The sequence below is a fragment of the Pseudogymnoascus destructans genome, assembly GCF_001641265.1.
Source record: "Pseudogymnoascus destructans isolate 20631-21 unplaced genomic scaffold scaffold_8, whole genome shotgun sequence".
In the NCBI taxonomy this organism is placed as follows: Eukaryota; Fungi; Ascomycota; class Leotiomycetes; order Thelebolales; family Thelebolaceae; genus Pseudogymnoascus; species Pseudogymnoascus destructans.
Genome location: NW_020167527.1, coordinates 375,683 through 389,003, shown reverse-complemented (window position 1 = coordinate 389,003; position 13,321 = coordinate 375,683). Strand labels below are relative to the sequence as shown.

The 13,321-nt window shown below is 57.1% G+C and overlaps 4 protein-coding genes across 4 annotated transcripts; 1 reads left to right on the top strand and 3 right to left on the bottom strand.

Annotated features, from left to right (window-relative positions):
- Positions 1-276: 276 nt before the first annotated feature.
- On the bottom strand, positions 277-2,279 carry MAP2 (Methionine aminopeptidase 2). Its single transcript, XM_024467447.1, has 3 exons — positions 2,110-2,279; positions 1,080-2,053; positions 277-992 (listed from the first exon to the last, which is right to left on the bottom strand). The coding sequence occupies exons 1-3, from the start codon at positions 2,147-2,149 to the stop codon at positions 687-689; spliced, it is 1,320 nt and encodes a 439-aa protein (XP_024324863.1). The 5' UTR covers positions 2,150-2,279; the 3' UTR covers positions 277-686.
- Positions 2,280-2,618: 339 nt separating this feature from the next.
- On the bottom strand, positions 2,619-6,375 carry VC83_03804 (uncharacterized protein). The gene is made up of 8 exons (XM_024467446.1): positions 5,722-6,375; positions 5,463-5,666; positions 5,325-5,407; positions 5,092-5,271; positions 4,946-5,038; positions 4,740-4,896; positions 4,437-4,681; positions 2,619-4,375 (listed from the first exon to the last, which is right to left on the bottom strand). Exons 1-8 carry the CDS (start codon positions 5,927-5,929, stop codon positions 2,744-2,746), a joined length of 2,802 nt encoding a protein of 933 aa, XP_024324862.1. The 5' UTR covers positions 5,930-6,375; the 3' UTR covers positions 2,619-2,743.
- A 1,372-nt stretch (positions 6,376-7,747) lies between these two features.
- VC83_03803 (uncharacterized protein) lies at positions 7,748-10,187 on the bottom strand. Its single transcript, XM_024467445.1, has 3 exons — positions 10,045-10,187; positions 9,230-9,945; positions 7,748-9,153 (listed from the first exon to the last, which is right to left on the bottom strand). The coding sequence occupies exons 2-3, from the start codon at positions 9,598-9,600 to the stop codon at positions 8,529-8,531; spliced, it is 996 nt and encodes a 331-aa protein (XP_024324869.1). The 5' UTR covers positions 9,601-9,945; positions 10,045-10,187; the 3' UTR covers positions 7,748-8,528.
- A 296-nt stretch (positions 10,188-10,483) lies between these two features.
- On the top strand, positions 10,484-13,286 carry VC83_03802 (uncharacterized protein). The gene is made up of 6 exons (XM_024467444.1): positions 10,484-10,936; positions 11,083-11,099; positions 11,192-11,343; positions 11,413-12,486; positions 12,534-12,968; positions 13,038-13,286. The coding sequence occupies exons 1-6, from the start codon at positions 10,887-10,889 to the stop codon at positions 13,086-13,088; spliced, it is 1,779 nt and encodes a 592-aa protein (XP_024324868.1). The 5' UTR covers positions 10,484-10,886; the 3' UTR covers positions 13,089-13,286.
- Positions 13,287-13,321: the final 35 nt, after the last annotated feature.

The window sequence follows — 13,321 nt, the reverse complement described above, 5'->3', positions numbered from 1 at the left end:
GTTTGGGTTAGTTGGGAAGTGTGTGCGTTTTGTAGGAGGGGGGGATAGAAGGTGCTTCCAATTGCATGAGAAACCCAGATAGCTGGCTTTGCTTTCTGGGTTTCTCATGCGATTGGAACTGCTCTATCTATGCCGTTGCTTTCGTTGTGGTCGATCGTGACGAGGCCTCGAATAGTTATAACAACTTTGAAGTTAAAAGGTCACTACTGGTTTAGGGTTTCTGCACGATGGTAATGGGGTTATAATGTCACGACGATATACTTTATCATGACTACCAATTGAATCTTGGACTTGGATACTGTAATGGTGAGACCTACCTGCATGGGCATCGTGGAACTCTTCGATCAGCCACTAAGGATCCGACTCAAAACACCTTCATGCGCATTAGACACCATAATAGAGGTGAGATTACGCAAGCCAATCCCACAGACCTATCGACGACGCGAGCGCCAAACACTATCCTTATCATACCCACGCCTCTGTTGGAAAAGCCCTCGAAGCTCTACTAAGCCCCAGGAATCCCTCCAGCCAAAGCAACGACATGATAAGGCCAGTCCATGCCGCCCCCATCTCCGACGTAAAAAATCCGCGAATCAGCTCGTCGTTTTTGATTCATATTCATAACTTTTCTCCCTGGCCTATGCAATCCTATATTCCCCATCTATCCCCCCCCCCAAAAAAACCATCTAATAATCAACCCCCCGACTCAGCACCTCCTTACAATTCGGCCTCAACAAAAACGTATGCTCAAACTGCGCCGTATACGAGCCCTTCTTGTCGACCAGCGGCGGGTACGCCTCCACGATGCCCTGGGAGACGAGGTTGTTCAGCCCGAGGAGGTACTTGTCCTGCCCCAGGCGGTCGAGGTAGCGCCGGCAGAAGGGGAGGGTGCCGAAGGACTTGTTGATTACTTTGAGGAGGTTCTTGGCGGATGTGAGGCGTAGGTCGACGTGTGGTGCGTCGGCGGCTTTGGCATAGTGCGAGCACTCAAGCTGGGGGGGTTATTAGTATAAAGAACTCCGTGACGGGAACGGGGAAAGGCTGGAATGAAAAGAGGGAAGAAAAGGGGCAAAACTCACATCATCCCTCACATACCCCACTCCCGTACTCCCAAACGTCTCAATCGCAAACACCTCCCCCTCCTCCATCTTGGTCGTATCATTATTCTTCACAATCGGCACGCTCTTCCCCCCATGAATCTTCCACTGCCCGATATTATGCCCATTCAGATTGCGAATACACTTCACCGGGTGCGTCTCCTTCCCAATCGTCACCTCATAACTCTCCATCACCTCCTGGATCTGCTCTCCAATATCGCACATGCGGACATCAATCCCCGCCGCCGCAACGCCCGTGTTCGTCGCAGCCCTAACCGCCTCGAGGAGCGGGTCGTAGACGGGGTCCCAGCTCATCGTAAACGCGGAATCGACGATACGGCCGTTGATGTGGACGCCGAAATCAACACACATGACATCCTCCTGCTTAACGACCGTCTTGTTCCCCGCATTAGGACTATAATGCGCAGCGATATGATTAATATTCAACCCCGTCGGAAACGCCACCCCTCCCGCGATATTATCCCCATCCTCCAACCCCTGATGCCCCGTCAACGCCCTCACACTCCCCTCAATCCCCTCCGCAATCTCAGTAAGTCCCATCCCCGGCTTAATCCAGCCCTGCGCCCACTGCCGCACCTGTCTATGCACCTCCGCCCCGCGCCGGAAGTCGCTGAGGTATGTCATATCCAGGCGGTCGAGGTGGCGCTTCTCTTCGCTCGTGGTGCGGAAGCTGTTGTCGTCGCGGTAGGGGCTCTCTTCGCCGACGGGGTAGTCGCCGGAGGGGAAGAGCGTGGTGAGGGGGACGCTGGGGGGGGAGGTTTGGGCGGTGGGGGTTTTGGTCTTCTTCTTGGGCTTTCGCTTGCGCTTCTTTTTGGCGGCGGTGGGAGCGGATCCGTCGGCTGCGGGGGCCTCATCTTCGTCATCGGAGTCTTCTGCTTCGGGTTTTGTGGCGGGGGGTGCTGCTGGGGTAGCAGCTTCGCCCTGGTTTTCGCTCACTGTGTGCTGGTCAGCTTGGAGGTCAAGCGCTTGTTGGTGGGGGAGTTGGACGAACACGCGAGCTTCGCCATGGCGTCTTCTGCCTGGGTGGCCATTTTAATGTACGTCTCAGACCCTTTCTGTAGCCAGTAGGGCTTATTTGTAGGTTCGTCCGCTGTGTTCTGCTTTAGTCTAGTCGTCTGTTCTCAAACTAGCGGCCGCGTCCTACGTTGGATAAGGACGGGTTGGTACACGTGATATCCGCCTGACCTTGGTAGTAAAAGGAACGAAACCACGAGGTGAAAATCAACATGTTACGACGCAAACATGTTACGACACAAATACGACGACGGTACACGGAAGAATAAGAGCACAATAGTATTTCATTCTCCAATTGCTCCACCCAACCCCCAAGAAACAAGTAAAAACTAATACACCACCCCACCCCACCCCACCCATCCTCCATCCGTCTTTTGCATCAAAAAATCCAACTCAGAATCAAATATCCCTATTCGCTTTCTACCTTAGCCTAGCCTATCATACCATGACCCCCCTATCCCCCAAATTCCCCCTCCTATCCCCCCTTCCCAGAAGTTGACCCGCGCTAAACAAAGAAAAGGGTTCTCTCATCAAGAATGTAATTGTATGCCGTAAAACAACCTCCCTCCTCTTATCCTCCTCATAACCCCCCACTGGCTACTACATAATCCTCACGCGGTCCCCTCAACCTTAGTAGCCGCCTGCTTCGGCATGCCATTCTGTCCATTCGCCAAAAAACCCGCACCCGCTCCATTCGCCCTCTCGGGAGACTCCGTCTTCCCCTCCACCGCGGGCGCACCACCCGCCGACCCCGGTGCCGAAGGCGGTGCTCCATTCGCGCTAGGCGCCTTCTTCTCCTCCTCCCCTTCATCATCATAATTCTCATCTACATCCATCTTCCTCGCCGCGCGCTCCTCCGCTACCGCCGGCGCCGCAACAGGCGTCGGCGGGCTAGCCTGCTGCGGCTGTGGTGGCTGCGGCTGGGCTTGCGCTGGTGGTGGTGGGGGCGGAGGAAGCTGTTGCGGGCTCCTGCGTTCCGCATGGACGTCAACCATTGGGTAATCCTTGCTCACCGATGGTGGGGGCGGGAGGGACTCCCTTGTTGGCGGAGCAGCGGGCTGCATAGGCGGCAACTGCGTAGTCGTCGGCACCGAGTGCGTCAGCGGGTGATGCGCCGCCTCGCTCGGGTGGTAATTCTCATTCGCCCTGCGCTGGTCCTCGCGACGCGTCTCGGAGGAGTTGCGGCGGTAGGGCTCGCGCGGCGGGGTGGACGGACGGCGGTGGTGCACGTCGTTCATGTGTGCGCGGGTCTCTTCTGAGGCGGGCTTCTTCTGCACTGGTGGCAGCTCGTCTTCCCATTCGCGGACGCGTTTGGGGCCTACAGGGGGGGGACCCTCGTCCCTACGCTCGGCGGCTGCGGCTTCGGCGGCGGCGAGCGCAGAGGCGGGCGCGGGGGCACCGTTGGCGATGCCACCGTTTGCGGGGGTCTCGGCGTGAGGTTGTTGGTATTGTTGGTGGGGGTAGGCTGCGGTGGGTGACGAGATCCTGTTATCGAGAATCGGGCGCACCTCAGGGTGTGGGCTGTTCCCGCGGCCAAACGGCGGGATCGGTCCTGGGCCGCCTGGAGGTGGAGGCCCGTTCAGTCCGTTCGGTGGTGCGGGAGGAAGGATGTTCGGTGCCGGGCCACCGTAGTTTGGATTCAGGACACGCACGGGGCCAGATGGAGGCGCGTGTGGCTGCGGTGGCGCAAGGGGCGGCTGTTGGTGCTGGATCGTTGGTGGGTGCTGGACACCCGGTCCTGGGTATGGTCCAGGAAGAGGATGAGGAGAGGCCGCACCGTGCGGTGGCACCGGGCCCAGGTAGCGCGGCTCTTGGTACGGCCGCATCTGCTGATCCGCCGCCCTTGGGCTCGCTTGGCGAGGTGGTGGCGGCGGGGCTCGGGCTGCCTCACGGTGCTCGTACGGGTTCGGTGGCTGCGGAGGAGGGTTGATCTCAGCCAGCCTGTTGGTGGGCCAGTTTCCCGGGCCGGGGCCGGGGCCGGCTGGGGGTCCAGATGGTGCTGGCGGCGCTGCTTGCGAGGGGCCTCCCCATTGAGGCCCTGGCGGACCCACGGCGTTGGTGGGCTGGTACGCATTGGGATGCACGTCCTGCGGAATCGGTGCGGCAGTGTTCATGGTCGGCATGCCTTGTCCACTTCGGAGAAGCTGCAGGCGTGCCTTGATGTGGACGTTGCTGGGATCCAGCTCGTTCGCGCGCTGGTACGCATCGAGCGCATCGCTGATCTGATTGTTGCACGACTCATACTGCAGGTGTGGTTAGCAATGTCCCCAACGAGATCAGCGTGCACGGGAGGATGTAGCTTACCAGGGTGCCAAGGTCGTACCAGACCTCGGAAATGTACGGGTTGAGGCGTATCGCGCGGGAGTACGCATCGAGTGCGTCCCGGTACTGGTTGATCTGGTAATACAAGACGCCGATGGAGCACCAGAAGGTCGGGTTCCGGCCATCACGGTAGACAGCTTGTTGGTAGGCCTCGTATGCCTTGGGATACTTCTGCTGTGACATGTAACATCTGCCCAAGAGGTACCAACTCTGCGCGTCGTTGTTGTCTGCCACGTGTTAAATCGGTGTCGCATTGGAGCTGAAATATGAAGGGGGAAGACATACCGGAATTGACCGACTTCTCCAGGTACTCAATCGCCTGCTCTTGGCTGGCGAAGCTCGGGCTCTGCTGATGATGCAGCCAGCCGAGCTGCTGGAGGACCTTTGCGTGATTCGGATCGCGATCCAGCACACGCCTGTATGCAAGCTTGGCGTTGTCGACCTATGAAACGTTAGGTGTGCCCTGGTTGTCCAGGAATGGTCCAACTCACATCTTTTTGCTGCTCGTGGACATGGCCAATCTGGAACCAGATGTCCTCCTCAGTGAGCGGAGCTGGAGGGTTCGAAACGATGTATTTGAAGCACTGCCGGACCCGTGAGAAACGCGCCTTGTAGGAAAGAAGAGAGAAACACATACCTCGAGAGACAGGCCGTATTTCTGTTGTTGCTTGTAAATTATACCGAGGCGGAAATAGATTTCGTTGGATTTCTCAAAGTCTGGCGCCATGTGCATGACCTGCGAAAAGGCCTCCTCTGCGTGCTCGTATGACCCATATCTATCGTAGAGAATGCCAATGCCATACCAGAGTCGAGGTTCCTGCAGTTCCCGTTAGACCGGGCAATTCCAGGAGAGATCTGGCAAACACAAACCTTGGGATCGCGAAGGTGATACAGCGCTTGCTGATAAGCAGCATAAGCTTGGTGGAGGTCATCCATCATGAGGTAGCAGTGTCCTGTGGGTGTCAGTTTTCGCCCTGAGCGTACATGACATGAATCTTGATTGCCTACCTAGACTGCCCCAGATCTCGCCATTGCTCGGGTCGAGCTTGAGGATATTCTGGATGAAGTCCACGGCCTTGGGGAACTGCTCCTGGTGTCGCAGAATGCCCGCGATGGCCGTCATGGCCGCAATCGAGTGCGGGTTGGCACGCAGCGCGTGCTCGTACGCGACGATCGCCTCATCCGAGGTATTGAGGAGTTCGAGGAAGCTCCCTGCGCAAGGTCAGTCAGCGCGTGCATCTCATTACCAGCGAGCGTGTGAGCCTACCAATCTGCATCCAGACCGCCTCGTTCATCGCGGGGAGGTTCTGCGACGGCGGTCCAGTTGGCCACGGGCCTTGTTGCCCGGGGCCGGGAGGGCCATTCGGCGGGCCGCCCTGGTGCTGTTGCCCCATGTGAAGCGCCGCGGTGGGCGAGGGGTGGTGAGGGGCCATCCGGTGCATGGCACCTGGAGGCGAGGGGTGGTGTGACGCCATCAATATCGAGGGCACGGGTGTTTGACCGCAAGGCGGCAAGAAGTTGGCGGCGTTGTCGCGACGCAATGCGCAGAACGCAGAGTGTGGTGAGGCTGCTAGTGTGGCCCGCGCACTTCGTGTCTGGTGTCAATGGGAGGGAGAGTGTTGAATTGCGGCTGGGGTGAGGGTCCAGTCGATGGTCGAGCTCTCGGACGATGTGTTTGGGTTGAGTTGGGAGTTGGAGAAGTGAGGATGGGCGGCTGTTGGTGATGAGGGCGATGATGGATAGTGTTGAAAAGTGAAAAGGGTGTTGTAATGAAAGAAGAGAAGAAGTAAATGGAAGAGGTTGAGGTTGGTGGAAGTGGTGGTGGATGGGTGATTGTTGTTGACGTGGTAAGGCGTGGAAGGTAAGAAGAAGAAGAAGAACAAGAAGGCGAAGATGAAGAAGGGGATAGATGGGGGANGGGAGGGGGGGAGTGGGAGTAGTGGATGGGGAGTGGGAGTGGGTATGGGTTATAGGTTGGTTGACGGATGGAGGAGAAAAAAGGGAAAGACCGAGCGAACAAGAACAAGGCGGGAAGGGCGAGTTAAGGTATTAGTGTGATTAGTGGGATTAGTATAGCGATAGTAGAAGCAGGGAGTTGGACGGAGTAGACGCGGGAGGGTACAGAGTACACCTGCATACGATTACATCGTCCAAGTCCCCTCCCCGTACCCATCCACTACATCCACTATATCCACTATATCCACTACATCCACTATATCCACTACATCCACTATATCCACTACATCTCACTACATCCACTACATCCATACATCCACTACATCCACTACATCCACTACCATCCACTACCATCCACTACCCATCCCATCCATCCACTACCATCCATCCACTACGTACCCATCCACTCCCCCAACTGCAACACCATCACACCCCCTTCCCCCTCCCTTTCCCAAACTCCCCTAACCCACCCACACACACACACACTCAAACTCCCCTAACCCACCCACCCGCGCTAGGGGACTCGGGCATCTCACTGCAGGTAACCCCAGCTAGCCCCAGCTAGCCCCAACTAGCCCCAACTAACCCCAACTAGCCCCAGCTAGCCCACACACTGTAGTGCAGGGTTGGGTTATGCGACTCTGTACTCCGTACGATGAGCGTGTTAGGTACCTCCCGTACTGGGGGTTGGGGTGGATGGGGTGGATGGGTGGATGGGGTGGATGGGGTGGATGGGGTGGATGGGGTGGATGGGGTGGATGGGGTGATGGGGTGATGGGGTGGATGTCGCTCCGTGTCCACTTCTTTTCTCTACTACTGTACGGAGTACATATCTGTATCCACTATCCGCTACTGTACTGCTTGCACCACAGGTACAGTGCATACATAACTATACTGTACTCTACTTACTCTACTCCCTACTTACTATCCTTGTACCCCCCTACCAAGACACCCACCACACATAACCGCAGCCGTCGTCTATCCATCCGTCATCTACATCCTCGGTCCCTCGTCTCCTTACACCCTCCTCAAGTCCCATCCCTGCCTCAGGCATCCATCCATCTCGTTCCCCCCGGTAGTACATATCGTCGCATCTCCCGCTCCCAAGCCACAACAACCAGCCACTCCAAAAGCAAAACCCACCCAACCCACCCAACCCACCCAACCCCCACCCTCCCGCCAAGCACCGCCCACCCCCCCGCCAAGCACCGCCAGGCCACCATCGTCCTTCGATGCAGCCCTGCCCTGCCCTGCCCTGCCCTGCCCTGCCCTGCCCTGCCCTGCGACAGTACCTTTTACATGAGGGTGAGCATCACCATGGGCATGGAGAGAGTACACAACCCACCATCACCACCACCGCCGCCACCCAGTTCAGTATACCGAGGATGACCACTTCACCAGCCACTACGCTCCAGCCACCAAACCAACCGAGTAAAAGGAAAAGAAAAGGTGACCGTAAACGCGACACCAGTACTGCTTGTCCCCGTCTGTCTAGCATCTCATCTCCCTAGCATCTCCCAGTGTCTGAGAATCGCCGAGAACGGGGGAAGCTGTTTAACACCAACACCCGTGCCTGTGTGCCCGCATTGGCTTCTCCGCCTGTCTGACATGGCCGAACCGCGTACACTCTCTCCAGGACACTTGAGTGATGGCCACATCTACTGTACAGGTGACAGCTGGACGGTGGGTGGGGGCCCACATACCTGCGGCTCACATACCTGCGGTGCGACGGGGGGTATATATATGCATCTGCGGTGCGTCGTGCATAGGAGACCATGCATAGGAGAGTAGTATGCATTGGAGAACACACAGCGCAGAGTGTACCGCAGTGCACTGCACTGCACTGCAGTGCCGATACACAGACAAAAGTTCGGGATTGCGCCGTGCAGGTTTTACGGCCCGGTCTTACACCGACGGCGGATAAGGGGCTGACAGGCTTGGATATATGAAATACACTACAGATAAACGAATTGGTATACAAACCCACCCAAACATACCGAGAAGCTGACACGGCCGTCTGCCATCACCTTGTTCATTCTCCTCCCTCATATACACTCCTCATCCTAATCCCATCGTACAACCCCTTAAAATCAAACACACCCTACAAAAACAAACCCCCTACGCCTGCCCCCCCCCCTCAGGCGCCTTCATAACCTCCCCCACCTCCGGCTGCTTCACCCCACTCGCCTCCCCCGTCTTCCCCGCCCTCGCCGCCGTCGCAGCCTGCAACCTCAAATCTAGCTCCTTGAGCGCTAGTGCCCTCCTCCTCTCATTCTCTGCTCTCCCCCCTCCCCTCCCCCCTCCCCCTCCTCCTCCCTGATTCGAACCCGCACTCGCCACAACCACCGGTGTCTTCGGCGCCAACCCCAGCTTCGCCAACACATCCCCCGCCGCCTCGACAGCTGGACGCGCCGGCTCGGGAAAGAACTGCGCCAACGCGAATGCATCCGAGGCGTCGCCGCGCAGGGGGCCGGGAGAGTCGAGGTCGGGCAGGGGGAGGCGCAGGAAACGCAGGTGTGCCCAGGCGGTGAGGAAACCGGAGAGGGAGAGCAGGGGGGCGGCGACGGTGTAGATGGGGAGGAGGGCGAGGAGGGTGACGAGGAGCAGGTGGAGGAGGGGGAGGCGGGGGAGGCGGAGGGAGAGGATGCCACGGAAGAGGGTTATGGTGTGCGTGGGGAGAAGTTGGGAGAGGCCGGTTAGGAGGGCGACTTGGAGGGCGGTGGTGCCGGAGATGGGGGTGAGGCTGCGGTGGGGGGTTAGCTTGGTTGGGGGATTTTGGGTGGGGGGGTGGTGAAGGGGGAAGGAAATGGGGGACGTACGACCAAGTCACGTCGCCGGTAATGGCGTACATAACCACCAGCGTGGAGAATGTATACACATTAGGAACCAACGCGACCATCGCCACAAACTTCGCAAACTCCCTCGACGTCCACGCGCGCTCGAGGTAGCGCCCTCCATGCCAGATCGTCAGCACCGAGATGGCGAGGGAGAGGATGTTGGTCTCGACGAAAGTGGACGTGACCAAGGTCCAGGGGTAGATGAGCGACATCGACGGGATGAGGGTTATGTAGGGGATCACTAGGTCCTCGGCTGGGCTCTGGAAGTGGACCGCGGCTGAGAGGAGGGATTGGAAGATCAAGAGGAGGAGGAGGCCGCGCGTGATGGGGGGGAGGTTGAGGCGGATTGCCATGGTGGGGGGTGGTGGTGGTGGTGGTGGTGGTTGTCGTCGTCGCCGTGGCCGTGGCCGTTCGCTGTTGTGTCGTGGTGTAGTCGTAAAGAGGGAGGTGTTGGTTGTTGATCTATACGTACTCGAAACTTATTTATTCGTAGGTGAGGCTGCGCTGTTGCGGCTGGAGCCTTTTACCACGTCCCGTCCGTCTCGACAGGCTCCACCTTTGGGAGCGCAGACAGGGGGGACGAGGCGAGGCCTCTCCCCTTGGGTGCCTGAGGTTTCACTACGGTTGGCTGCGTGCCTCAGGTTTCACCAGGTCACATGTCGTTTTGCCCTTGCTTTGTGTTATGGCATGGCATTGTTCTGTCGGGATGTTGGTCCAAGGGCGCTAGGGTGGATTAGGGTAGGGGGGTTAGGCGAGGAAAATGTGACGGAAGCAGCCTCTTCCCTCCCTTGACTCACATCACAGCCTTCTCTTCGTACCCGGTTAGAGTAAGGGTACGTACCGCTCTCCGCTCTCCGCTCTCCGCTCTCCGGGTGGACTGCACAGCAACAGAAGAGAGGGATCATGACGTGCGTCAAACTCAGGCACGTGATAAAAAAAAGCAAAAAAAGCCTTCTCCCTCAGACCCTCAGACCTGGCTTGGTGGTGGCTGTTGCGTGGTGTTTTCGGCATCGGCGCCAGTTCGGATCCTTGCGGTTAGAGTACCGGCCGCTGACACAGAAACTTCCTTGGCGCCCACTAGTACCGCAAACTGAATTTGTACTAAACTGGCTGTACTCCGTACGTGTACTCGCACCCACACCCGCTGCTTGTACTTGTACTGTAACTCCACTGCTATTTCCTACTGCAAATTACTCTAACTGGTACTTCACTCCACTCAACTCTACACTCTACTACTCTACTACTCTACTCTACTACTCTACTACTCTACTACTCTACTAGCCAGCAAACATCCACGCTTCTACTTCACATATTCGTCTCGACCCTACCCGACACCTTCCTTACCTCCTACCTCCTACTCTACTCCTACCTCTACCTCCTACCTCCTACTCTACCTCCTACCTCTACCTTCTCCTACTACTAAACTACCCTTACTACTACCTCTACTACCCTACTACCTTCGTCTACGCTACGTCCATCACTCGCTCCTCCTCCCTCCTCCTCCCTCCTCAACCCACTCTTCAACAACCTCATCACCCATCACCCACCACCCATCACCCATCACCCATCACCCCCAAAGGAAACATCTCCCCACCGTCGCGCTTTTGCTTCCCATGCAAGGGCAGCTTCCCCTAAAGCCATGACCAAAGAGGAGCTCAACTCTGACAGGATCAACTATCTCGTCTGGAGGTATGTACATGTCAACCTACCCCCCCCCCCCCCCCCCCCCCTCCTCATCCCCCCCATCACTCCCATCATTCTTCCACCCGCTCTGGTTTTTTGCAGCTACACACATACACACACAGCCAAGTCAGTCGCTAACACTGTCCGGAAAGGTATCTGCAAGAGTCAAGTATGTCCCACCTAAACCAGATCCCCCTCTACCCCCGTGATCTCCAGGCCCTGTGTCTGCATCACGTTTTCTGTATTAACAATCTGCTGTAGACTATCGCGAGACTGCTGTCAAGTTACAGTCGGAGTGGGACGTGAGCGATCCGCAGTCTCTTGACTTTGCGCCCCATGTCAACAACCATGCGCTAGTGGCTGTTTTGCAGCGCGGCCTTCTGTATCATGAAGCAGAGCGCCTATCCGCCCAGGTATGTCGCAGTCCCCAATTAATGCCTATGATGGAGTGGCAAGTCGGGCAGCAATTTGACTCTTGGTAGTCGCGTCGTGGCGCCGTCGCTGGTGCGCCTGCGACGGGATTCTTTGGCCCTGTCGCCCCGTTGTCACCGCCACTGGCGTCCAGTGACGAGATCGCAAACGCGCGCAAGCGCTCTACGGAGGAGAGGTCTCAGCAGGCACGGCAAGAATCACCAGCAAAGCGTATTAGGCTCAGCAATGGCTACGGAAATGGCATTGACTCTACTACTACGCCTATGGATCTCGACGAAGCGGCGCCGGCCGCGATCACCAATGGTCACGCGTATCCCTCACCTCGAGAAGTCGAGGTAGAGCGGGTCCCGACGCCGGCGCGAGTCACCAGCGGGCCCGAGAAGGGCACGCAGATAGAAAAGGTCGCCGAACTCAGCGCCGAAACGACGTATCTCACGCTGGCGCAGACGTCGACGACAAACCACCCGATTCTCCTGCACTGCGAGTGGAACCCACGAGATCCCAAACGTCTGGCCACAGCGGGTATGGATACGCTAGCTCGCTTATGGACGGTCCCCTCGCGTACGCCTTCCCCACAAATTGACGGTCACGTGCCACCACCCGCTTTTCGGGACCTGGTCGACGAGGATGAGCATCGGGCGGCGATCAGTTCGATTTCTTGGACGTCGGATGGCGAGGCATTGGCGGTTGCTAGCGACTGTGATGGGACTGGTAAGATCAACATCTGGAGTAAAGATGGTTCGCGGATTGTGCAGTTTAACTCCCTTGGTTACCCTCCAGTCATCTGTCTCCGATGGGGCGCGTCAGACCGGACTCTGCTGGCATTGACTTCCACCGATGGTAAGGGGGCGAGCAGCTGGGCAACTGTCTTTACTACGCCAAACCAGGAATCAGCGACTTTCGATCTAGGGCCTAACTTCCAGCCATTGGATGCTGTGTGGACTGGCCCGTCTGGTTTCGTTGTGTGCAATGGAGAGTCTCTCGCGAGCTTCAATCTTTCCGAAGGAGACATAATAACCCGCACCAAAACCTACGACATTCGGAAGGAAGCAGGGCCGACAAGTCTCGCATATGACCCATACTGCAATCTTCTCGCAGCTGCCAACGACGATGGTGTTATTGATGTAAGTAACACTTATGATAATAAGCTTCCTCAACTAATCGTTGTTAGATATTTGATTCCTCGGCTACTCGCGTCGGCATGGCTACGCACAAAGGTGCCATAACGTCAATGAAGTGGCAGCCAATCCCCAGCTCGTCCGACGACCAAACCGAGCGCCTCCTCGCCAGCTCCAGCGAAGACGGCTCCATCAACATCTGGAACTCCCGCTCAGACTTCAAGAAGCCAGTGGAGACGATGACGATGGACGCCGCCGTCCTCGCGCTGGCATTCACACCCGACGGCGCTTTCCTGGCGGCTACGACGAATTCTCATATCCTGATCTGGAATATGGCGGATCCTAGTTTCCCCAGGGCACGCTGGGTTAGAGGCCAAGAGCCGGGCTGGCAGAGCCCGAAGATGAATGGGGCGGCGTTGGAGGAGTACCATCATTGCTTGTGCTGGGACTCGGATGGGAAGAGATTGGCGTATGGGGTTAATAGCATGGTAAGTTATTCTAGCGTCGTGATTGAGTCCTTCTTGCTTTGGTGCTGGAGCTGACATGCTTTGAAATAGCTTGCTGTGATCAAATTCATTCCTGGAGTTACGGATGTGGCTGTTAATTGACCTTCGGGGGAGGTTACAGTCACTTAATATATCCGGAAACGCCTAGTTTTCTGGAGTTGGACTCCTTTCCGGCTCAGCATCTCTATTTCACAACGAGGGCGAGGGCGGGGGGCATCGGGATTGGGTCATTAACGGATGCAATACATAACGGAGTACGGAGGGGATGAAATACACAGATTCGAAAACAGGAAAAGGGGGGGATGGGGGTTGTGTTATGCCGTAGCCAATGTATT

Excerpts from the sequence above, each read along its gene's own strand:
- VC83_03802 (XM_024467444.1), top strand. The coding sequence starts at position 10,887 with ATGACCAAAGAGGAGCTCAACTCTGACAGGATCAACTATCTCGTCTGG. Across the intron at positions 12,487-12,533 it reads ACGACGATGGTGTTATTGAT|ATATTTGATTCCTCGGCTAC; the intron begins GTAAGTAACACT and ends AATCGTTGTTAG. Across the intron at positions 12,969-13,037 it reads CGTATGGGGTTAATAGCATG|CTTGCTGTGATCAAATTCAT; the intron begins GTAAGTTATTCT and ends GCTTTGAAATAG.
- MAP2 (XM_024467447.1), bottom strand. The coding sequence starts at position 2,149 with ATGGCCACCCAGGCAGAAGACGCCATGGCGAAGCTCGCGT. Across the intron at positions 2,054-2,109 it reads CGCCATGGCGAAGCTCGCGT|TGAGCGAAAACCAGGGCGAA; the intron begins GTTCGTCCAACT and ends ACCAGCACACAG. Across the intron at positions 993-1,079 it reads TGGGGTATGTGAGGGATGAT|CTTGAGTGCTCGCACTATGC; the intron begins GTGAGTTTTGCC and ends TAACCCCCCCAG.
- VC83_03803 (XM_024467445.1), bottom strand. The coding sequence starts at position 9,600 with ATGGCAATCCGCCTCAACCTCCCCCCCATCACGCGCGGCCTCCTCCTC. Across the intron at positions 9,154-9,229 it reads ACCGGCGACGTGACTTGGTC|CCTCACCCCCATCTCCGGCA; the intron begins GTACGTCCCCCA and ends CCCCCACCGCAG.
- VC83_03804 (XM_024467446.1), bottom strand. The coding sequence starts at position 5,929 with ATGGCGTCACACCACCCCTCGCCTCCAGGTGCCATGCACCGGATGGCC. Across the intron at positions 5,667-5,721 it reads GGCGGTCTGGATGCAGATTG|GGAGCTTCCTCGAACTCCTC; the intron begins GTAGGCTCACAC and ends GACCTTGCGCAG. Across the intron at positions 4,682-4,739 it reads GGAGAAGTCGGTCAATTCCG|ACAACAACGACGCGCAGAGT; the intron begins GTATGTCTTCCC and ends AACACGTGGCAG.